At 40.2% G+C, this 24,204-nt stretch overlaps 1 protein-coding gene across 5 annotated transcripts in view; it reads right to left on the reverse strand.

The window, feature by feature from the left end:
* Positions 1-24,204, reverse strand: part of septin9b (septin 9b) — a 79,708-nt gene that overhangs the window by 40,771 nt on the left and 14,733 nt on the right. For 3 of the 5 annotated variants that reach the window (XM_032500247.1, XM_032500258.1, XM_032500228.1), the window contains exon 2: positions 7,733-8,413. In XM_032500247.1, coding sequence (XP_032356138.1) covers positions 7,733-8,413 — 681 coding nt within the window. Of the gene's footprint in view, positions 1-7,732; positions 8,414-16,376; positions 16,590-22,619; positions 22,823-24,204 lie in introns of those variants that run through there. The other 2 variants (XM_032500250.1, XM_032500238.1) reach the window with 2 other exon arrangements.

The following is a 24,204-nucleotide window of genomic DNA, read 5'->3' on the forward strand; positions in this document are numbered from 1 at the left end:
TGGTTTAATTTCTTTATTTCCATGGCCAAGATAAGGGACACGATTTTCCTATCAGTTTCTTGGACAAAGGAACTCTAGCGGAGTCTCATATCTGGATAAACAAGAGGAAGGATTTAACTGGAGAATGAAGATAATGTCAACCAAGATTAACCGTTATCTTGGTTTGCTTCATCAAACCTCTGATGGCCCATATCCTACTACTTCTCTGTTATCTTATAGTGATGGAAAAGGTCGATAAAAGTGGTTTGTGTAAGTGAGTGTGTGTGTGTTTCCAAAGTTTGGCTGCTTTGTTAAACTCCCTGTGGAAGATAAAGTGTGATCATTCAGCCAAAAGTCACATTCTCAGTGTAATGAGAGGAAGTGTGAACATATATGTGCTTTTAAATGTATATAACGGTGAATGCGTTACAGTAATGTGTTGGATTCACAGCATTCAAGAGTAAGTGACTAGAGAGCGGCCATTTACTGCAGTTGTGGGATTTGGCAAGATGACTAACAAGGACAAAGGTCTTTCTACAGTGGTGGGAAACTTCTTTAACCCTTGACTTCCCCCAGATGCTCAATGTAAACTTCAACTTCCGAAAGCCATATCTGGGGAAGAGGGGGGTTCTACGTGTGTGTGTGTGTGTGTGTGTGTGTGTGTGTGTGTGTGTGTGTGTGTGTGTGTGTGTGTGTTTAAGTGTATTTATCTAGGGCTGAAGGGCTGATCCTTTCCCATTTCTCTCAGCTCCACCCTATTGCTCCTCCTCCAATGTAAAAAAGGGGAAAACCTTTCATGTCCAGTCTTATTAGTGTCCAAATTTTAAAGACCTGCAAGATAATGTTTTGAATGAGGATCTATCTTCAGGATGCATTGGAGTGTTAAAATCATACATGGAAAAATGCTGTCCACCAGTGTGGTCCGAGCTTCTGACACTGAAGTTGTCTGAGGAAGCTTTCCAGAGCTAAATCCTCTGAGAGAAAGGACAGAAGAACTAAACTATTTAAGAGCTTCCTTTTATTGAACTGGCTTTCAAAAATGAGGGAATACAGCTTTATTTCACATGTAAGCCAGGTTCAGCGTTAAATAGATTTCATCTATCACACACTGCCTCCTGGTGGTCAGTTTAGGAAGCATACAGTTAAAGTCACATTTAAGATGATGAGAAGTGACACTTGTCACTGTTATCACCGTGGGACATTTTTTGAACTGAAAAGGCAAAGCAAGACGTAACAGTCTAGAGGCTCACAGACTTCAAATGAGCATAACTAAACACTATTTGACAGCTATGTCAAAGACGCAGTCAGGGACAATCTGTGCCTCATGTAAGAACATCAAAATGTGATAATCTTAAGGCAAAGATAAAAACAGAAAAAAAAAACAGAAAAAAACATTTGCATCTAGCTTAAAATGTGGTTCTTAATAACTAATCCATTACAAGGCTATTAATACCTCATCTACTGTGATTGTTCTTATCAAACAACATAAATTAGCCTATGAGGCATTGCCCGATTTCAACTTTTGTTTTTTTAGCATCAATGTCCCCTTTTCAGCCATCCAATCCATTAATTTAGATAAAATTACTTTTACCTAGCTTAGTTTACCTAGCTCAGCTTAGTTGTCATTGTTTTTAGCCATATATGTCTTTTTTATGTATGTACTTGAGAACAACCAAAAGCTGGAGTCAAGATCCTTGCATGTGTTTGCACTTAGTTGGCCATTAAAGCTGATTCTGATTCTGATGGAAGGGGGAGCTAGTGGTTTGCAGAACCTTCCATAGCCAAAATGTCACAAACTTACTCTAACATTTGTGATTGGGCAAGGTAAGTCCTACATGATCACTGCAGTTTCTGTTGCTTGATATGAGAGCATTTAAAAACACAATGCAAGAATGATATGGTTAAAATCATTAACAAAATGTTAATGAGGACCCAAAGCAATGAACTGTCCCACTGATATGTATTACATGAAACCAAACTCTTCATTCAACAACTTGCTCAGAAACATAATTTGGAAAAAAGACCTGTGATGTGATGTGACCATGATCAGACTGTATTATCAGAGTATGATTCTGAATGTTAACAACAGCGATGATAGAGTAATCTATTGTAAAGTTTGTAATTGGTTATACTTGATTAAATTGTTTTCTATTAGGTAGACTTCCCATGAGATTATTTTGAACTTCCTGAAGGCACATGTCAGGTGTGACCCCTGCAGAGCCTCAAAAGTTATGGAGCCACATATGCAACTTCGCAAAAATGTTATTCTCGGTCAGCAACAGTTCCCTATCACAAGCATGTAGAGCAAAAATCTCTCTTTCCTTTTCTTTGCCTCTCTCCTTTTTTTCTTAGTAATTAGCTGACAGGTCACACTGAGTAATGGTCTGGGATCAGTCCAGAGTAATTACTCTGGGAGAGGATTGACCTTAGATATGCCTGGCCTGAGGGTGCCTGTATGTGTATGTGTGTGTGTGTGTGTGTGTGTGTGTGTGTGTGTGTGTGTGTGGTGGGTGGTGTGTGGTGTGAGTCAATGGAGACAACAAGCAAGCAAGATAAAAAATTTTAGATGAAGAAAGTGTGTTTGGTTGTGTGGGTGTGTGGTGTAGGGTGCTGGTGTGTGTGTGTGTGTGTGTGTGTGTCCTTTCCTGAACTATGGACAGGCTGAGACAAATCACCCACCACCCTCCACTGACCCCTCCTCCCCACTTTCAGAAGGTCAATCCAAATAAAACACAATTGGCTTCACTTACTCTTTTTTCCATAATGACAACACCTCAATTAGGAAAACAAATGTACTACAAGATAATCTGTTTATTAAGGCAATATAAATAGGCTAAATAGGCTAGGTTGAGATCAGGATATCTCTTTTGTTCTTAATCATCACAACAGGGAGACCCAGGAGCAGATATAGGAGACACAACGGCACTATATGAAGTGACTCCTCAGTACACACTGTTTCCTTATAGAGGCTACAGCAGAAATTAGCAATATCTAATTCTTTTTCACTTTCTTTAGTGCTGTAACAGTAATCCAGTTGAGATAAACATTTTTTTGCCCCATATCCCAGTAAAACACTAAATGTGATGAAGAAGGTGTTGGTTAAATAAGCCCAAGCTTAGGACCTCCTATTTACTGAAGAATTCTTAGGTGTAATTGCTTGAATGTGTTTGAAATCGCCAAAGATAATCCGGTAAGAACTGGAGAACAAGATATCCTTAAATGGTGTTTTATTAATTACCACACACACATAATGCAAGCCACTCTTTATGAACTGAATTCAGGTCTTTGAACTGACGTGTGGTTTCTGTAACATGATGACAGTAGAAATAACATGCATTAATTGTCATCATAATTATGTAATTCTCCACTATTCATTTACATGAAACAGTGATTTAACAACACTGAAAAGAAATAGCGTACATATGAATTTAACTTAAGTATTATGTGTACAGCAGCAACATATTAAGCAAATATAGAGCTTAATCCATTCCACAAGCAAAGTTACTGCACCAGCTAACTGGTTTTGAGTTAGGTCATAGATACATTAAACAAGATAAATGTGAACTATATGACAACAATAAACTCGACTATAACTATGGACTTAACAGGCAGGAAATAACAGTTACATTCTTAACAGAATGATGTACTTACAGTCTCATGGATGCACACGATTTCAGTCACAACTGACTACTAGGTGATAGAGGCTGGAAGACTGGATCCAACTGGTTACAGCCTTCTCTGATTGGTCAATGCCTCAATTGGTACTTAACTCTACATAGCGGTGCAAAAAAGAAACTAACAGAAACAGTTTATTTTTATTTGTCCACAAGGGGCGATCAACGACAATGCAAGAACCCCAATGCTAACCTTTGCAACACTAAAAGAGTTAAGATTTGCGTTAAGTGAGTTTACTGGCTGTGACCCCAATGATAAGCTACCAGTCCCATCATCTCAGCTAGTTGTCTCGAGCTAGTTAGACGTCATAGAGAAAGAATCTATTATGACAAACAATTAATCATTTTAATTATTTTTCAATGTAAAATGCCAATTTGGGGCGGCCATTAGTTCACCCAGTAGGAGCGTTCACCCCATAAAGGCTGAGTCCTGCAGAGGCCTGGGTTCAAATACGACCTGTGGCCCTTTGCTGAGTGTCATCCCCCATCTCTCTCTCCCTTTCCTGTTTATCCACTGTCACTACTAAACGGAAACGTCCCCAAAAAAATAATCTTAATAAAAAAATGATTTGATGCTTTTTTGTCATATATGAGTAAGTAGTAGTAAACTCAAAGTCTTTTGGACTGTTTGTTGGTTGAATAAAACAACATATACATTACCTTGAGCTATTTGAAATAGTCAGCATAAGTAACCAATAATTCAAATAAATGTTAGTTGCAGCCCTATGTTAATCTTTGTCCCACAGCAACTAAGTTCCTACATGTTAAAAAAACAAGTTTCCAGGTTAAACAAAAATTCTCAAACGTGAAAACTGGTCTGAAAACAGATAAGACGTGCTATTTTTGACCACAGGTGGTCTTTACGCTGAGATGTTAGATAGAATTCTTTCAGCAGTGTTTGATAGATTGAGGAATAGCAGGCCTGCCTGTCAAGATAATGTTCCTTGTCTGGCTGAACACAGCGGAGCAGAGTAGATACCAATCACAAAGAGTCTGGTGTCTGTAGCCTGAGGTGAACCCAATGTTCACGTTTGTCTTTGTCATTTTCCTTTAAAACGTCTAACGTCATTCAACACATCAATTTGAAGTCACAACATGTTGATTCTTGATCTGCTTCTTCCAGCGCTTATCACTATTTCAAAGTTAAAGTAAATGAAATATTAAAGTTTATGGCTAACATTACACCAAATGTAAAATGATTGTACACATTTTATATACAATTTAATATATTGGAAACGTTGGCATCTTGAATAAAATGCAAATGTTTTGGGCGATACCGCTATAGAACATAGATTTACAATGAGGGATTCACCAAACCATCCACAAAGGGATTCATATAATGTAGGACTGGGACTAACAATTATTTTCATTATTGATTAATCTGCTATTTGTTTTCATCGATTTGAAGATTAATTTTTGGGTTTATGAAATGTAACAAAATACCTATCACAGTGTCCAAGGTGATGTCATCAAATTTCTTGTTTCATTAAACCAAGTCTGAAACCCCAAATCATCACAAAAGGAGCGGTAACAGGCACATGTTTGGCATGTGTGCTTGAAAAATGACGATTACTTAATTATGAAAATAGTTGTTGAAAAAACATGACGTATTTGCTCTTGCAGCTCACATGTGTGTCCACAACCCTTTTCATGCTGACCTTTAGCATAAACATCCCAACGTATCTCAGTCTTTGTGCTACTTTGATCAAACTACAGAGAGATATTTGCTAGCTGACTGACTTAGATCACATGACCCCTGAGAGAGGAAGCACACTGCAGTGAGGTCAAGCAGCGGGGGAAGCAATCACACTGACAGAACACGGAAGGAAGCACAGCTTTGTGAGTGTGTGTGTGTGTGTGTGTGTGTGTGTGTGTGTGTGTGTGTGTGTGTGTGTGTGTGTGTGTGTGTGTGTGTGTGTGTGTGAGAGATGTATGGTGTGATATAATTTCCTCCTGGAAAAACTGAATAGGCAGGAAAGCAGCTTATCTAATAGACCCACAAAGAAACATTTGAGAGCCATATGGAAAAAGACTAAAACAACGGTAAATAGTCTTTGCTTGTAGCGTTGCCAGAAGCTCTCCCATGTCTGTCTATATTCAAGTCACGGAAGACAATCAATAATAATCGTTTAGCAAATCCCACATACCATAAAAAACAATGTGTATTCATGCCTTGGATGTAACTTTGACAAAAGGTTTATATTTTTATAATGTATTTAATATTTGAAATTACAGTCATTTAAAATATTTGACTACAGTGCTATAAAAGTGTATTTCAGCTATCTTGCTAATTTAAGAGAAGAGAGCAGGGAGGGCCCAGTCAGAGTCCCTGGGCCTTCCAGGCAGGTCACCCATTTATTTAGACCCTTATTCTCTGTGGACAAATAAGTAGCGACCACCCTTATAATCTAGAGGGGAACCATGTAAATGTATAGTAATTTGAAGTAGAACCATCATTGAGTCCAACATAAAAAATAGTGTAGCACAGACAGAGACAGATACTTTGGAAAATCTGACTACAACACATCTTCCAAATACAGTATTTCATCTTAGAGTCTTTATAAAACCAAACCAGGAATAAATATTATCAAATTATGACAATATTACGTCATCAAGAGCTAATTATAAAGTTATGGCAAGGTGGTTAATATGGGAACACTGATTTATCTGTAACTGCTAGATGTGTAAATAAGCAACTGCTTGGTAACAAGTTCATCATATCAACTTAAAAAGGTGATGATATGTCAATGTTGTGTTCACAATTTGTTCCCGATGCCCCCATTTGCGGGTTTAAGTTTAATACAACGTCCTAAAACTTTATCTATATTTTGTTTATATATTGTTAATGTGCTGTTAAAATGTGGGACTTACTACCCGGTATACTTAAACAACTGATTACAGTTCTAAATTCCCCCCCACATTCACAAAAATCCAACTGGGTAGTTGTGAAAGGGCTTGATGCGTCGGCTTATTCCACACTAGTTTTTTTCTTGAGAACAGGTTTGTTCCTCATGTTTAAGTATATTGTATGTTGTATCATGTCACAAGCTGCAATATGGAAAGTCACGTAACCCCTTGGGCTAAAATCTTTCTTCCTCTATTGCATAGTATTATAGTTTTATTTCTACTGTAAAACTGTACTACTTACCAGCATACTACTGTTGTGGTGCGGCCAAGGTTAGGCTTTCATCACATAACAAAAAACACGTTGGCTCCAATACTGTATTAAGAACAGACATGGATTACCACAAATACAGACATACAGTCTGCTTTTTTCACTGACAGACAGCCCTCCAAGGACATAGTTACTTATATTACTGACAGACATGCAGACATCAGACTAATCAAAATGCTGCTCCTGTTACTGACTTTTTTCTTAGTGAGTGATTTGATACCCGGGTGGGTTAGTCTGCTACCTCAGTGTGAGAGAAGGAGCGGAAAGACGTAAAAAAACACACACATAAAACAATATATAATCTGGAAAACATAACTTTTTTTTTTACCCAGTGGAGTTTGAACGTAAAATAACTTACAGACTTTGTTTCCCTTTCTTTTACACGTAATTAAATGTTATTTGGTTTTATTTTAAGATAGCCTACTACACTCACTTTAATCTCTCTCCCACTGGTGACAGTGTCACACCAAACTGGTAAGTCTGTGCTAAAGCATTCACACAGGCTGGTGAGCTAAATCACTGCACCAAAGCACTGATTCAGCCTTTACCCAACAAGCCAACAACCGTATGAGATTCTATGAGATCAAAAAAAACAACCTGTGTGAACATATAGTGATGAATCAAAGTATGTTAAAAAATTAAATCAATTTGCCAGCTAGCATTCTACAAACATTTATCATCAACAACCAACATCTCAGAAAGTAGGCCACTAAATAGCACAAAAACAACCAAGCTGCAGTATGAAATGTATGACACTCGAGCTAGCTTCAGTATACCCAAGCACAGTAAAACCTTATTTCACTACTTCTTGTTTACGATATATTGTTTGTTGCTGTGTGACTGTCCACACAGAAAGTGAGGTATGGGTTGGAATGAGGGTCATTTGATTAATAAACAGACTTACTCTCAGGGTTGGGGGATTTTCGTCCATGATTAGGAGAGGAGCAACGGAAGGTGGTGACGATGGTGTTGTGATGGGGGTTGGGGTGGTGTGGATGGTGCACTGGTGGGTGGTGGCCGTTGTTTTCTGGGGGAGCTCTGGTGATGCTGATATCAGGTTTACGGCCGTCTCCAGGACTAGGAGCTTCAAACTTGCGAGCGTGATTGTGCTCAGGGGTGCGGCTGGTGCCGTTGTTATTGTTGCCCTCAATGCGGCGTATCACTGGGGAATCAGTAGGCGTCTTGGCAAAAGTGACCTCCCTCTTGTGGCTGATCTCAGGGGTCTTGGGGTGGCCCAGGACTTCAGGGCGCTTCAGGGCGCTGTTGGCCGCAAAGCGTGCAGAAACAGGGCTGGTGACGTTATCCACCTGCTTGCTGGAAGAAGAGGAGATGTCGATGGAGAGTTCAGAACGACGCGATACAGGCTCAGGGGTCTTGGAGCCTCCTCCACCCATGATGGAACGGGGTTGGGTATAGTTGAGGTTGTTGTTGTTGGTGGCTGCCGCAGCGGCAGTGCCAAGGTCACGGTAATAGATGCTGGTTGGAGACATGGCGTTGCGGTGAGGGGAGTTGGTTGTCCGACGGGACCCGGGGGACAAGTGAGATGAAGTGTCAACATCCTCCACCTCAAAGGACCTCTTCAGAGCTGCATGTAAGAGACAAACGCAACACATCAGTCATAGGGTCATTAAACAGACATATTAAATATTGTCTGGCTCCAGCTTCTCCAGTGTCAAGGATTTTCTTTTTCTATTTCTTTTGTGAATTGAACAGCTGTGGCTTTTTGTATCATGGACTGACTAGTCTGGCTCAACGGATGTATATTGCTGGGATAAAGCTTGACACCGAAACCGGATGTCCCTTGCTTTCCACTATCTTCGCTATCTATTTTCCAAGGGCATTGCTGCTGCCTACGGAGCTTAGCGGCTTAGGACGGTTGTGATTGGTTTAAAGAAATACAAACAAGCAAGAGCATTTTATCCCTCTATCCCATAATAGATAAGTGTGGCCAGACCATGTTGCTGGAGAATGGTTTGGCAATGCCAGACTATGGGCTGATTAATTGAAAAATGTAATGGCCAATGAAAATTACTGTTAATTGTTGCTGTCATACCATAGCTGTGATTTTACAAAGTAATGCACTATAACTAGGTCAAACAAGTGGTAGAAAAAGTGTTAAGATGCTTTACTTACGTAAAACAGTACCAATTCAACAATGTTAATGTACTCAATTACAAGTAAATGTCCTTCATGCAAAAGCCTACCTACACAGCTGGTCCGGCGACTAATATATTATACTACAGCTGTCTATAGTGGTTTACAAATGACAATATTTCCAACTGAAGTCCACCAGTGCATAAAACAGAATGCAATATATTAAAATCACGCTGGCTCTTTTAACCAAATTGAGTTAATATTTCCCTTGCAAACCGTTTATGGGTCAAGAGGGCTGTTTATAGGAAGTGGGAACAATATCATAAAATATCCATCAAAACGGTCATACTAATTAACTGAGCAGTAAACGAAGTGAAGTGTTTTTTTCAAAACAGATTATGTAAATGATCCAAGTAGTAAAGCGCCTGAGGTTTGAGGGTGGGGTAGCTGCAGAGGCAATTTTGGTGGCAACATAAAAGATACAGCATGCACTATAGCCATTAAGCCAAACTAATTTAATTGCATTGCATCTCACATCACCAGCAACAGGATTTTCTTCATGACATGTAACAGTGTAATGCACGCAATCAGCCATGCATTCTTCCCTGCCAAGCATTTAGGCAAAAAAGTCCCAAGTCTCCCTGTTTATGAGCAACATGACACAGAGATAGAGGCACATCCTTCCCCGCGGTTAGTCGTGACGTGAGAAAATAGCGGCACTGTCCAAGACAAAGATACTGAGGATGGGATAACCCCCTGGGAAAAGTGCACTGGCTCAAAGTCAACTTGAATTTGACTCCCATCGTGGAGTTGCAGTGCCAAGCCAACAGCCAGGAGCTGGTATCATAATGACATGTTAGTAAGACCAGTCCACTCACGCACACCCTTAAGAACATCTCCTGTTTGCTGCAATCCAAAACGCAGTGCTGATTATTTGATCTGCTTGTGGCTTGTGGTGTGTCTGCGTGTGTGTGTGTCTTTATGTAAGTACATGTAGTTTTGTTCAAAGTGCTTGTAAAAAAAACAGGCAAGTGTGCGTTACGGGAATGTATACATGTTTATTTTTAAGCAACTGCACCCACAGGGAGGGGACTGTGCCCCAGCCCCACTGCAGTCTGTGTAAAGCAGAAACTCTGTCAGAGGATGCCGAGCTCAACACAATCACATCAAAGCTGTCTACCCACACACGTCAGCCAGCACCATTAATCTAATTTACTGCTATAAGCTGCTTCATTCCAACATGGTAGACATTTGATACAATTTACCCCCTGACAAAAATTCAGACCAGCGCCAAAGTATTATTCTTTTTCTGTGAAAATCAAACACCAAGGATGTTCTTGTTCACCACGGGAATAAATGGATCCACACACAAGTCTTTGAGTTTATGGCGATTTGTGTTACAAATCTCCTTTGCCCCCCACCACTCCCTGTACACCCTTTATCTAGACCTTAAAGGTGCTGTAGGTAGGATTGTGAAGATCCAGTATTTAGCCCAAAAATTTGAACATTGACAACTTCTCAGTCCCCCCCCCCCCTTTCTGCTAAATCCCAAACGGTTGCCTAAGCCCCTCCCCCCATGAGGGAGAATGAATGTGTGTGCCTGAGCAGTGATTGACATGCAGTGAGATGCCCCCCCTGGCCTTGATTGGAGGATCTGAACAGGAAGCGGTGGATTTTTGGAAATCGCACTACAGGCTGTAGGTGGTGCCAGAGGTGCTGGATTTTTTTTTAAATTACCTGCTTTATGTAGTCCACAGCAAATATGATAGAAAGTTAGTTTTAAAAGTCTTACCTACTGCACCTTTAAAGCATGCTTTACCTTTCATCTTTGGCATTCTTGCACTATAGAGGGCTGTTGCTAAGGCTGTAAAGCTCTAGGTAGTTTTACAGTATCTACAATGTGTGTTGAAAGCATGACATGTACTTTAATAAGCACAAAAGGTCTTAGAAACATATACCCACTTTTCTCAGACTCCCATTGCTTTATTATTATTTTTTAAATTCCAATGAGAACCAAGTTCATTATTAAGTAAGGCACCATAAAGCAGCTTTAAAATCTATCCTTTGATAGATCTACATATAAAATAATTATACACAATAAACTTGCAATTTGTAAGTTGGTGTCCAAACCCATGTTGCCACTGGACTGTGTCCTTCTTACCGCTGTTTTTCTCTGTCTTGTGTTTTATGATTGCTGAGAGGGAGTCCAAGGCTGTGGCTATACTTTCAACTCTGGCCAGAGAATAAGTTGGTCTGCCAAAATTGGTCTGCAAATTTCACATGGAGCTGAAAGGTTGTGATGCACCCTTTAAGACTGTATTGTGTAACAAGTGAGGCACCTATTATAACCTCCTCTGAGAGCCAAAACACTTTAGGAAACTGTGCACACTCTAACATCTTTTGACACTTGCTGTAGACTTTGGTTACATTTTAGAAGAGCTGTGAGAACTAAAGCTGAACATGGGAGGAGATATCAGGAACCATATTCACAAGTTTTGCCCAAATAAGAGAGCTGGGCTGAGACTTTTGCCAGTGACCTGTTAAATGATCTTAGAATAGATTCTGTTCTTTGCTGCTTTGTGATTATATGCCCACAGGCACGGGACCACAGCAGAGTACTTGAGTGCTTTCCTCTCAAGCCGTTTGTTTGTATTTAGTGACCGTGCAGTCAAGTGCACATGATTTAAGAGCAGAGATGAATTTGAATCCTTCTGTGCTTTAATGTTGTCTGGGAATATAGAGAATAGAAACAGGCATTTAGGGCATCTCTCACTTAGATGATCACTAAACTTCTATGTTTTTAAGGATCACCTTTCTTCCCTCAGACTCCAGGGTCTTTTTTGTTCAGCTAAGGAAAAGGGGCAAATATGTATTTTACTTTGATCCAGGATATTTTGTGCATGCACATCGCATGTATAGGCTCATGGAGCAATAAGAAAGAAGGAGTGTGGGACTGACAGATGGATGAAGGAGTATCATTCCCAGTGAAACAACATTCCCAGACTATGAGCTGGAAACGAGAGGTTGAGTCCACCTCAGAGGAACCTCATTAACAGCAGCCAGGAGTCTCGTCTCCCCACGTCCCACCACTGCCTATCATGGCCCAGTGTCCGGTATCTCACAGCGTCTCATGTGGGAAGATAATGCAGCACAGATAATGCACACACAATATAGTAAAGGATTTTTGGCGGAACAAAAACAAAGATGGAGGCAGCTGTATCCTCACTTTCGTTCATGGTCATTTGTCCTAATACAGCCCAGGTGTTAGGGTAGGCTGCTCCTTTATCATCAGTGTCATCACTTTTCTCTCAAGGACATCCCGACCAATAAACACAAACATTCAGTATCATCTCAGCCCAGATGCAATAATAGGAGATAGTCGAGAGAGGGAGAAAAACAAACAGAGAGAGAGGAGGGAGAGGAAAGTGGAGATAGATAGGCAAAGAGGTTGCAGGGTGAGAAATGGAGAAGTTAAAATAGGTCAATTGTGTTCTCTATCACTGATATTAGTTGGGACTGACAGCAGTCAACAAAGACATACCTCACATTTTTGAGAGGAAGAACAGACAGAAAGCTCAGAAAAATTACACACCATGATGTAATGATTAATAGAATGATATCAATGTTATTCGGTCAACTTTGGTCAACTGTTCATGACATCTGTAAAATCTAAAATGAAGACCAGTAAACAATATAAACTCAACATTTTCTACATTTCCAGATGTATTAAATTATTTTAACAGCATGCTCACACACTGTTTATTTATTTTGATGATTTATGTTTCGCTGCTGATTGTGAATCTCTAAACTTCCTAGATATGTATCACAATAAAAGCCTCCCAGGAAAGTGACGTGTCCCTGAACTGCCGTTAGGCTTTTAATGTGAAGCAGATGTACAAAGTGTTGACTTTGCATTTACAGCAAGTAGCAGCAGGTCAGAAAACATAGAGGTTTATAACTAGAACATTATAAACAGGGAAATAAAGGCCTTTATCAAATAAAAGCCTGGTTCTATCTCCTGATGATGTACATAAAGATTCGTAGACCATAATGTGTGTAAACTGTAAACTAACCTGGAAATCCACATCCAAATCTCACTGCACGCAATTGGATAATACTACGATCAATCACAACAACACACTGGGTGACGTATCCAGAGCCCCGTGCACTTAGCTACCAGCGGAGCTAATTGGTAGATTAAACTGTCGTCATCTGTTTAGCTCGCTACTGGCCTGCCTATATCAGATATACTGCTGTTATTGGTGCAGCTTGGCTACAAGGGTATAGTTAATGAGCAGCCTTACTCGATGCCAGAGTAACTCACGGAGCAAATTCAAATTGGGCTCTCGCAAGGACTCTGGATTTCCAGGGTAATTATACACAGCATTGAACTCCTAATGTGTTTTGTTATTCTAGCCTCAGACAATAAATTTAGTGATCAAGGCTGTTACTCTGGCAAACACTGGTTGTATAAAAGCAGTTTATGTACAGTGGAATTTATCGGATGTCAGTAGCTGCAGAATACAAGTCGATGTGGTCAAACCAGGAAAAACATCCAGTTTGACAAGACAAGGCCAAACAACGAACGATACAATTTCACACTGTGGTATTTTTGCTTGGTCAGACGAAACCTTAATGCTACACTGTCAAACACACACTTCCTTTTGCTGCCCATGGTATTGGGTTTACTAATGCTGACCAGCAGCAGTGTGTAAGATTTACTGTGTGGTTCCCTGCTGGTCTGGCCGACACCCTGTGACCAGCACAAAATAATTCTGGGATTGTTAGAGGCGTTAAGACATGTGATAGAAGAGGTAAGTTGGTGAAGGTCTTGGGTCAAAATCTTCCATTTTCTCAGAGGCAGTTTCACCACTGGTTGACGATTTATGCACGCACATGCACGCACACACACACGCACACACACAAACACACACACAATCCCAAAGTCGTTCAGGCAGCTGGCCTGGAGCTAAGCTTCAGGTTCTTTAGGCCTCAACCTTTGACATGAAAAGCCTTGTTCTGGTCGAGCACTGGTTAACACTGGTTAAAGATTGATTTACATTAGTGACCAGTGAGGGTATGAAGACATTTTCAATAGAGTTTTAATAATGTTCTGATAAAAAGCGAGTGTGGGGGAGAGAAACTAGTTGACAACAGGGACGGATGCAGAAACAACTAATGAATTGAGGTGACCTTAAAGCAGAAATTTAAAAATTCACTCATGGTTCAGAACTGTACTCCTCAGCGTCTGGCCCCAGATAGTGTGTACGTGCGTGCGTGTGAGCAGAGACAGACTGACTTACAAAAGATTCAGACAAATGGCCTGTATTAACTCAACTTTTACATAACTGGCCTGACAGTCATTTACTAGCAATGCCTACATGCTTCTTCTGCCACCCCTGGTTTAATATGCTTCTTAGAATGAACAGGACCATTGAGACCTGTTAAAATAGTGTCGTATTTACGCACGTGATCTGCTTGAACCAACTTAATAACACACTGGACTCCCTGCAAGGTTTACAAATTGTACCACACACATGCACTCTCTCAATTTCAATGTTCAATTTCCGGATTGTGTCCACGTGCAACGTCGGAGCAACAACATGGCCCCTTTAAACAGATAATCAGTACAAAATACCTTGGAATGGACTCAAAGCTCAGTTTAGGTTTGCAAACACACCAAGAGCAACTGTTATGTGAGTGTACAACTCTACAAAAGTCTCTCTCAATGTACAAATACGGGCTGATTCTGGGCTTATTCTCTGGTGAATCATATGTATGTTTATATTCAGCAGAGCCATTTCCTACTTTTTAGAAAATCATGTTATTGTTTCAGTGTGTAGTTGTTATGGTGGTTTCTATCATCCATTTTCCATAATTGTCTCACACATGAGTCCATACAAGAGGCATATTTACATCTTTAGTGTGCTCACCAATTACATTGCCTTTTCCTCTCTGTTCCTATTCTTTCCTCCGTATGAGATACAGCACAGGGCAATGTACTGGAAAACATAATGATCTGGGATAAAATGGGGATTTACTCAGTCATGTATTTGCCATGCACCTCTCTCTATAGCTTCTTCTGTCCTGGATGGAAGAACTAGAATGGTTCATAATGACCAGTAGGATCTACTGGTGGGGTAGAGTATAGTGGTCACTATTAGATACTGGATTCAGCAGGTGCTTTTGTGTGTAGATAGAAGATACTGATGTGCATACAGGGAGGAACCTGGTATTGACTTAATTTATCATTTTGCTTTATTGCCTTTCAATGTGTGTGAATAAACTGTGAATAAAATAGTTAACATGAACTCCCTATCCACCTATAATATCCTATTTGTACAACAATGGTCTACCAGCATATTCGGTCAACAAAATATCCCAGTAAATGCCAGGGTATGCTTAAGAGGAACTAGTTGGTATGATGTGTTGCACCACCAGAAGGTTTTTATAATGATGATAACAAGGTCAAACCCGATTATCTCGATAACCAGACATAAACAGAGTTATCTGTTCTTTGGAGCTACTTAACCTGATTAAGTTAATACTTCAGCTCTTGAAACTGTCACATTAAAACTTCAATCTGATTACCTTTGTCTGATTATCATAATCAGATGAAAGAGAACAGTCACAAGCAAAACACGCACAAGCAAGCGGACACACCATCTTAAACTTGTCACTCAGACATAAGACTGAGGTGACAGGAACGCCAATGAACTCACTAAATAAGCAATAAGTTAATTGTTCATTAAATGACTCCATGTACATTGGGTTATTGGTCACAAGTTGTGCTATGAACTGATCAAACACTGATAGAAATATGACTTAAAGAGGTAAGAGTACATCCAGCAATTGGGATACTGAGCTTCTGCTCTCCGCATCAGTCCATGACATCACAGGAAGCATCAGGCCAAAGACCAGCTGGAGGGTTTGACCGGAGAAAGAACAGGAAAGAAGTTGGGAAGGAAGGCAGACAGAAGGGTAGAGGAAGAGAGGACAAAGAGAATTAATGCCAGCGCTACACTGACAAACAAAGAAGAGACACAGTTGTGAATGTTGTATGAGGAGGTTAGACAGATGTTAGCTCTTAGCAATGACGTTTCATTGTCTCCCTCTTGGTGCTTTCAGCTGAAGGCTTTCCAGCGTTGGAATAGTGTGGTGTCAGTGCTGTGTTTGTTTCTATTATTGATATAACTTGGGTATGATCAATAACAGACTGTAGGCTAAAGGGACTTGGCTAGCATTTATTTATTAGCGACCCATTTATTTTCACACAATAACACACACACACACACACACACACACACACACACACACACACACACACACAATTATCCAGGCATTAATGTAATAATAGGCTACTTTTTACTGACATCTGACAGATAATGCTGCTTTCCATAAACTGTCAACCTGAACATTAAAAGTGAAAGAAAAGCAGATAACAAATTACAAACCTTCAAAATCTGAAATAATTCCCTCCAAGTGTGGATTGACCCCAGATTCAGACATTTTTTCAGGCATCAAAGTTGGACTAATTGAACTTTCTACCTGTCTACCTGTTCCTGAACAACTTCCAAAATAGAGTAAATGAGAAAACCAAGCTTACTTACTCCAACAAGCAACTTATGTTCTCTGACTTCCCACTAACTTCTCTATTTCGCTGCATTCAGAGTGTGCGAAAAGTCAAGCCTCTTTCCTTCTTATCCCCTGCCTGCAGCTAGAAACACACTCCTCCTTCCTTTCTCATGTCCTGTGTATGAGTGTGTGTTATTCCCCTGCCCCCCACAAACACTCATGCATGTACGCGCAAGCATTCACGCAGACAACAAACCCCGTCATTCCAAGCCCCTTTTTGAGAAAACCCTGAGAGACTTCCTGGAGAAAGTTGACATTAGGGATATACAATGACGCCTCTGGGCACTCAGAGGGTGATTCGGGTACCAACCCGCCCTTAATGACATCTTATTATCAGGAACAACATGGGAATTTGAGTTTGGTGGACACAGTTGACAAGGTAATCTAGCCCTGCTGCACTTCTTTTAGGAGGGACACCGACGACAGGCCAGTTTTTGATGTAGTGGTGGGTAGGGTTACCCTTCTTGTCCTTGAAGCTGCTGTGGCCAATTTAGAGACTGTTTCTTTGGGGCGACAGTGAAATGCTGTTGAAAAGATGTTAATAAAATAATCCAAAAGTGATGAAATATCAAAGTTGGCCTTTCATTTACTTAACCACATCCACTGTTTCCCTGTGGGACATGCGAAAGTATTTCTTATCCATGAATCTCCCACAGAAACAAATAGCGATTACATCGCTGTAATCACTGATTGGTCATGAGTGAGCAGCTTTTTACAGCTTCCTGTTTGGAGCCAGATGTGACAGCAAATTATATTTGGGATGAATTTTCCCTGATTCTAGGTAAAGGTTTTACCATTGGCACACCAATGGTTAAGGTCATAGCAATAAATGTAGAAGGTGGTCCATAATCACTGCTCCAAACTAAAACTAAAGCAAAGGTCACAAGAATGCATTTCTACATCCAGGTAGCTCAAAGATTCTGTCACACATCAGAAATCAGATCAGAACCTTGGTGAACGCAAACAGGAACAGCACCAGTGCCTGGCACCTTTGTAGACAATGAGTATTTAGGAAAATCCCATTTGAATGAAAAGCTCCATTCTAAGGGGCACTAATAGGATGCCAAGCCCACCCGGTGGCCCCTAACCCTAACACCTGAGAGGTTGATGTGAACACAGAATAACACTGTGTGTTTATGTTGCAGTCTGGTTATTTCATACAACTGCCAAGGTGTGTTAGGATAAAGAACAGAGTATTGCACATACAGTATGTGCATCTTAAATCCATCATGAAACTTAATTGGGTAGACTATCTGTCTCCTGAGACACTAGTTGTCATATTGTAAGAGTGCACATAATATACAGTACATCATCCAGCCTGACAGCCTGTTGGCATTTATAGTTAATGTGTTTGTGCATGTTTATGGTTAGTGCACCTCAACACCCATGTGGAAATGCATCTGAATGTGCATGAAAATAAGTGAACTTTCGCATACTGTTAACATACATAGTAGACCTATATTAGACCTGTATGTACAGTATATACTATTTTATACATGACAAAGTGTGTGGCTCTCAGTGTCCAAGTGGTCTGCACTGTAAACAATATGCCACAAGCCTCCATAGAACTCAATTAAACCTAAACACACGGTGTGTAAAACACACACCTCCCCCAACTAGTGTGTATTTATCTAAACATGGATACACACTCTGGGCTGGCTGCGAGGCAAAGCTGAGCGACAGAATGAGGGAACTCTCCACAACAACATCTGGAGAAGCGAGTGTTTGTGTGCACATTTGCACTCTGAGTAACATTATGGGAATATGTGCTTATGCGCGCATGTGCACATATGGTTACTTGGCTGTAGACGCGGGTGTGTTTGTGTGTCTCTGTGCCTCTGAAATAACATTGTAAACACAAAGGCCTTTGCACATACTGTAGTAGGATTCATCAACAACCAAAAGCATTCAGCCCTATTTCTCTGTGTTGCTGAGGGAGTTCCGCTTGTTTTGTTCCTTGTCAATAGCAACACATATGGGTGTGAAAGTGTGTAATCTACTTACAAATACGCACAGTGTTGTTTCCCAAGTAGTTTCATGTTTTCATTAGCGAGGTCATCCGATTTTGTGATTCATGCTTAATTCATGCATTTGTGGGATTTTTATTCGGCTTCAACTTTGTTTAAGTTTTCACTGCAATTGCCATTTTTTTAGTTGCACACATCTCTAACATGCAGAAACTTATCACACATGTATACAGACACTACTCTTTACCTCAGATTCTAGATTTTGTTGCTGGGTCAGTTAAAGACAAACAGATATTCAGAACAACCACAAACATTTATTGGCAGGAAGTTGCACAAACCAACCTCTCTATTTGAGTGCTACTTCTGTTTTCCCAAATGAGCTTATTTGTGTGGTTTCAGCGTTTATCTAAATGACACCTTTTAAAGATGATCAGTTTGAGCTACATGTCCAAGAAGGAGGCAAAATTACACTTCTGAATGTTAGTGGAATCTTCACAGTTATTGTAGCCGAGTCTAAATAACATGATGTCACTGCAGGAAAATTGTTCAATTAAATAGGGAAGTGAAACCGCTGCACAAATCCAAAGAAAGAACAAAGGCAAAATATAAGCATTAGATAGTTTCAAGACAGGACAGTGAGATTTAGCTAGGCAGAGGGGTAGTACATTGAGAGTAGCACATACAGCTTTGCTTTAACTCAATTTAATCTATGCCACTACTCAGATACACATTTTCATTAATGTGACAGTTCTTTGGAAAAAGTATTATCCTTGACTTCTTCGTAGTAAGCTTTTGAAATTGACCTAATAGCTGTGTGGACAATTTATGCTGGCAGCAATACTGCTGCAGTGGTTTTAAGACTTGGATGCTGTTCACTGTGCAGGGAATTTTCATTTTGAACCCAAATAACATTTGCAACAGGGATCTATGGAGTGTGTGATATCTTGTTACATGCACACACCAAAGTATCACATGAAATTCAATCTGTAAACAACTTGCAAACCTACAAGTGATGTCACTGTGAAGTTTAGAATGTGTACATTTGTTTTCCTGTCTGTCTGAATGTGATAAAAGTATAAATAAAGCCCTTCATACATCTCTATATTTATCAATAAAACTGTTTAACATGTATGTAATCAATGTACAAATTATTTGTCTCAGGTGCTGCAATTTGGGAGAAAAACATATTTGTTTCATGGATTCTTTTCATGAAATGTCTAAGGGGAAGAGTCACTTACCATACCAAAGTTCCAAATATCTATCTAAAATACTTGAAATTTAGAATTTCTAAAAAAAATATATTATTATTATTATTATCATAATTATTATTATTAATATTTTTCTTATTATTCTATTGTGATTCTTTAAAATACATGTTTGTCAAATATGGTGAGTAAAATGCTGGCCAGTTATCTTTATTATTTTGGCAGTAGCTGATTTCTTCTTTGCAGCTTGCTGACCACAAATACATTTGCTTGTAAACAATCATCTGAATGAGCTTTCACTGAGGATCTATTTCTGTTATATCATCCATGTCTTGACCTGTGTTACCATCATGTTGAATCATTTCACCTGTCAGAAATCCTCCCTTTGGCAGACTGAAGGTGGGGCTTCCTGAACTCCCTGTGCTGGCTATTTTCATGGTCTCCCTCACTTATCATTGCTAAATATTAATCTGAAAAACAATATGAGGTGAGACACTGGGAAGGTAGTGGGAGGAGGACTGCGGGGCGTTCACTCATAGAGGATATCCTGTACACTTCTTTTATGGAACATGGTGAGCTGGGATATTTCCTTCAGCTGATTTAACACCGGGTTCATACTGTATGTGTTTGTGAAAATAGGTGGGGATCAGAGCATGTGTGTTTTAGGGTGAGGATATACAGGGCCCTGGGTGGACACATCAGCACATCTAAAAACTTAGCTTCACATGCAAAAAGCGGGAACAACTCAAGCTCACATACCATTAAAGTGCCATTAAATTAAAGGCCAATTCAAAAGTAACATTGAACATCATGTCCTGCCTTTTATAAATACAGCTCATTCACTTACTACATATGTGTACTGAACAGGTAGACCAAGAAAAACCAAAATAAGTCAAATGTGGCTTTTAAAAGAAAGAGTGATGAATCACAAGTATGGGTATGGGTCCTGGCCTTGACACCCTCATGTTAACAAATGCAAACCGGTTTTAATTCTACTTATTTCTCTTAAGGAGTGTATCAATATGCTGTTTCAAAAAACTATCAAAGGAGTTGTCCCACTTGTAATTATCAACTCAAGCTACTGAATCTCTGCTTTTGTTGTTGTCACTTCGATGCTAAACAGGCCACCCAATTAGTGTCTTTCTTCCTTATGCATTGGCAAAACATAAAAGCAAAATGACAACCATGCCCCTCTTTTGCAAACTGAATCCTTTGCTTTCCTTTCCCTTTGTTGTATTTTCACGGCAGTGTGTCACCAATTAACAATTGTCAATATGGTGACCATATGAGACGGTCGTGGCAGATGACATGTCATATTGAACATATTATTTTTTAATCCTGAGCAGGTTTGGAGATGGGAAAGTAGGAGGCCCTCTGGGTCGAGATGGAGGTGCAAAAACGCCAACAATCATGAGGTTGAAAATGTCATCTATGCACCACAGCATGTGCTCCTAAAGTTATCAAAACAAAGTCTGAAGGGATGAGGGGTGTGGTAGTAGGGTGGTGGCAACAGGTCAAAACAGAACAGCAACACAGGTTGAAATCCAGGAAGTAGCTCAGCCCTTGCAGGACTTCCTTAACTAAGAGGAGTGAGGGGGAAGTGATGCCTGACATAATGCTCCACCACTTCATCTCTCTACCACGCAGTCCTCGCCACCAACTGGAGTGGTTCGGTCCTTACTAAATTCCTCCACGTCCCATAAAAAGAAATCTCTCTGTCTGCAAAATATGAATCATCCACATGGAACATTTTACAGAACTTCACAGGGAGATGTGGCTGTACTGAAGAGGACAAAATGGCACTGCAACATTGCCATCAAGTGGTGATAAAAATGGGTGTGCGTTGTGTCTGTATACATCATACAGCTCGCTGAACTCAGCCACCTCATTAACGGTAGAATTAAACGCTAATTTGCAGAGTGTTGCTCAGCTTGATGTCCAGCCTTAATCACTGTAAGATGCCAGATTAGTTTTATACTTTGAGTGCAGACTGAACACATATGGTCCAGCAGAAGTTCTATTGGGGATTCAGCACTAAACAATTAAAATCAATAAAGAGTTACTGATTAAAGGAAGCAAGGAGGATCTCTGTTGAAAAAAAAGCCATGCCAGAAGCTACTGAGTTATAACGTCACAGGTGCAGGACAGTATATAGACCCTGAAGCATGCTAAACATTCCTTAAAAGCTGTCTGCTGTCTGTCAAAATCAAAACCATAGTATCTGACATGTGAGCTCTGCTTCCACACTCCGTAACTTAAAATAAACCATCTGCATCCGTCAGAGTTTAATCTGACAACTAGACCCCTCAGCTTAAAATCCAATCATGTGATGATGGCATGAAGATTTAACTGTCCGTCTATTGTCGGATCATAGTTGTGTATGTGCGTGGGCTGTAAGTCAGTATCTGAACCCGAGGCTGCCAATTACAGAACAGCAGCCACTTTGCACTGGAATATTACGTTTCCTGATTCTGGGAAGTCTTCTATGACAGTCCATCACATGAGGTTTACTCACTGTTACTATGCTTACAGCTATTCAGCGCACTTCACAGTCCCCTTAGCTGTGGCTGTGAACTTAGCCACGGCTGACAATGAGAGAATAAATGTCTAAAAAGGTCAGTTTGTAGATCAGACAATATATATGAAAAATAAATAAAGGGGTAAAGTTGACATGTAGACAGAGCAAGACAGAGGTCTCGTAACGGCTGCTCCCACACCAACTGGCAAAGCAAAGCAAACACAATCCGAGTGGCTTCTAGCTGACTGCTGCCACTGCTAAGAAGCTGCTTCCTCCGCAGTCTAACAAAGAAAAGAGTAAAAGAAAGTCCTTCCCAAAGAAAGCCTTCTCAGTGTTAAAATATAAAATAAGTTTGAAAAAGCCACAACTTACCGGTTATTCTGTCTCGCTCCATAATTTAACGGCTACCTCAAATAGCCACATGTAACCTCTCCTTTTTTCTCCTCTCCTTCCTTCCCTTCCCCTTTTTCTTCATGAAGACTTCCCCTTTCTTCTGACTTAGTCACCCTGTCCCCCTCTTTCAACCCTCCCTCTCTCCTCCCTCCTTTTCCTCCCTCTGCCTCCCCAGCTCTTACTTCCTCCAAGTTTTTAATGTCTTCAGTCTGTCAGGATAGCAAGTGAACAGAGCAGACGTCCGCAGCCATGTGCTAGTCATATGGAGTTGCTTTCTCTCTCACAGCTCTCATTCTCTCCTACACACACGATGCAGGCTGTTATCCCAGACACACAAGCTGACACCTTTTTATTTCTTTTCTCCCTTCAGTTTCTCCAGTGTTTCTACGCTTCCCTTGATTCTGAGGCTAGCCTTGCTCACACACATCGACACTCCCCCGACATTGAAGCAGTACTGTTTCTTTGAAATAGATCCTTAGCCCTTTGACCAAAGGTCCTAATCTGAAAATAAACCCAGTCCACTTGTTGCGGAAAAAACTCAAGCAGTCCACCAAGACATCCTGCACTATACCAACAACAAGCACATCTATGTCATCATCATCACTCTAATCAGCATTCAGAAACCCACAATAATTCATCGTTCAAACAATTTATGATTGGTTCTGAGTGGACTGAAGAGTATTCTCAACTCTCGATTCTCTAAAGAAACTCCATTCCAGGACCGTTGAGTATAAGTTTTTTCTTATTATTGTTTGTGTACAACCAGCTAATAATACGTGTTACAAGATGTCAGTCAACAAATTGTTGACGTCCTACTCATCAGCTGATGCCTCAGTCTCAGCTCTGTAGGAAATGACTGGACATCTGATGTCTTGTTTATCATGTTGCTCACAGTTTCAGAGCTAAATGCATCATTAATTGAGAGAATTTATGTGTCTTCATGGAACGGATTCAGATCCAGGGTTTATACGGTCAACTAGGTTTGGGTTACCACAGGCAGAAGTTATCTTTTCTATGTTAGATGCAACAAAACTGTAAAGCTGAGTTTAAATGAGCCGCATTTGTCATGATCCGTCACCATGACAGCAAGTGGACTTTTAAGATTAAACCAGAGTGGATTAGCCACGCTGTTTCTATTAGCAACAGAGTTAAAAGAGAAAACCCGGATTGATTAACCAACTTTCTTTGGCAAGGAGGCTAGATTATATCAACATGGCAAGGCACAGGGGAGAAGGCTACTAATGTTACATTAGGTAACATTAGATACAAAGTTTTGTTCTAACAACTTGTAAATTAATTTGAAAAGTGTTAATAACAGTCAGCTGTCAAATTGGTGCTGATCGGGTCTTTGTTTCCTGGGTACAATTGGGTTTAAGTCCGACATTTCTTGGTTCTGCAGGAATCTGGGTTCTAGCTTTTAAATAATATTCAGGTCCAGATTGGTTAAAGGTAATACATTTCTGGATCTTTTTGGGATCGGGCAAGAATTTTTTGACCCGTTAACACATCTAATCTGTAATAAAAGTCACCTATTTTACCAGTCCAGCACGCAGCGCGCACACAC

This window comes from Etheostoma spectabile, chromosome 2, assembly GCF_008692095.1.
Source record: "Etheostoma spectabile isolate EspeVRDwgs_2016 chromosome 2, UIUC_Espe_1.0, whole genome shotgun sequence".
NCBI lineage: Eukaryota > Metazoa > Chordata > Actinopteri > Perciformes > Percidae > Etheostoma > Etheostoma spectabile.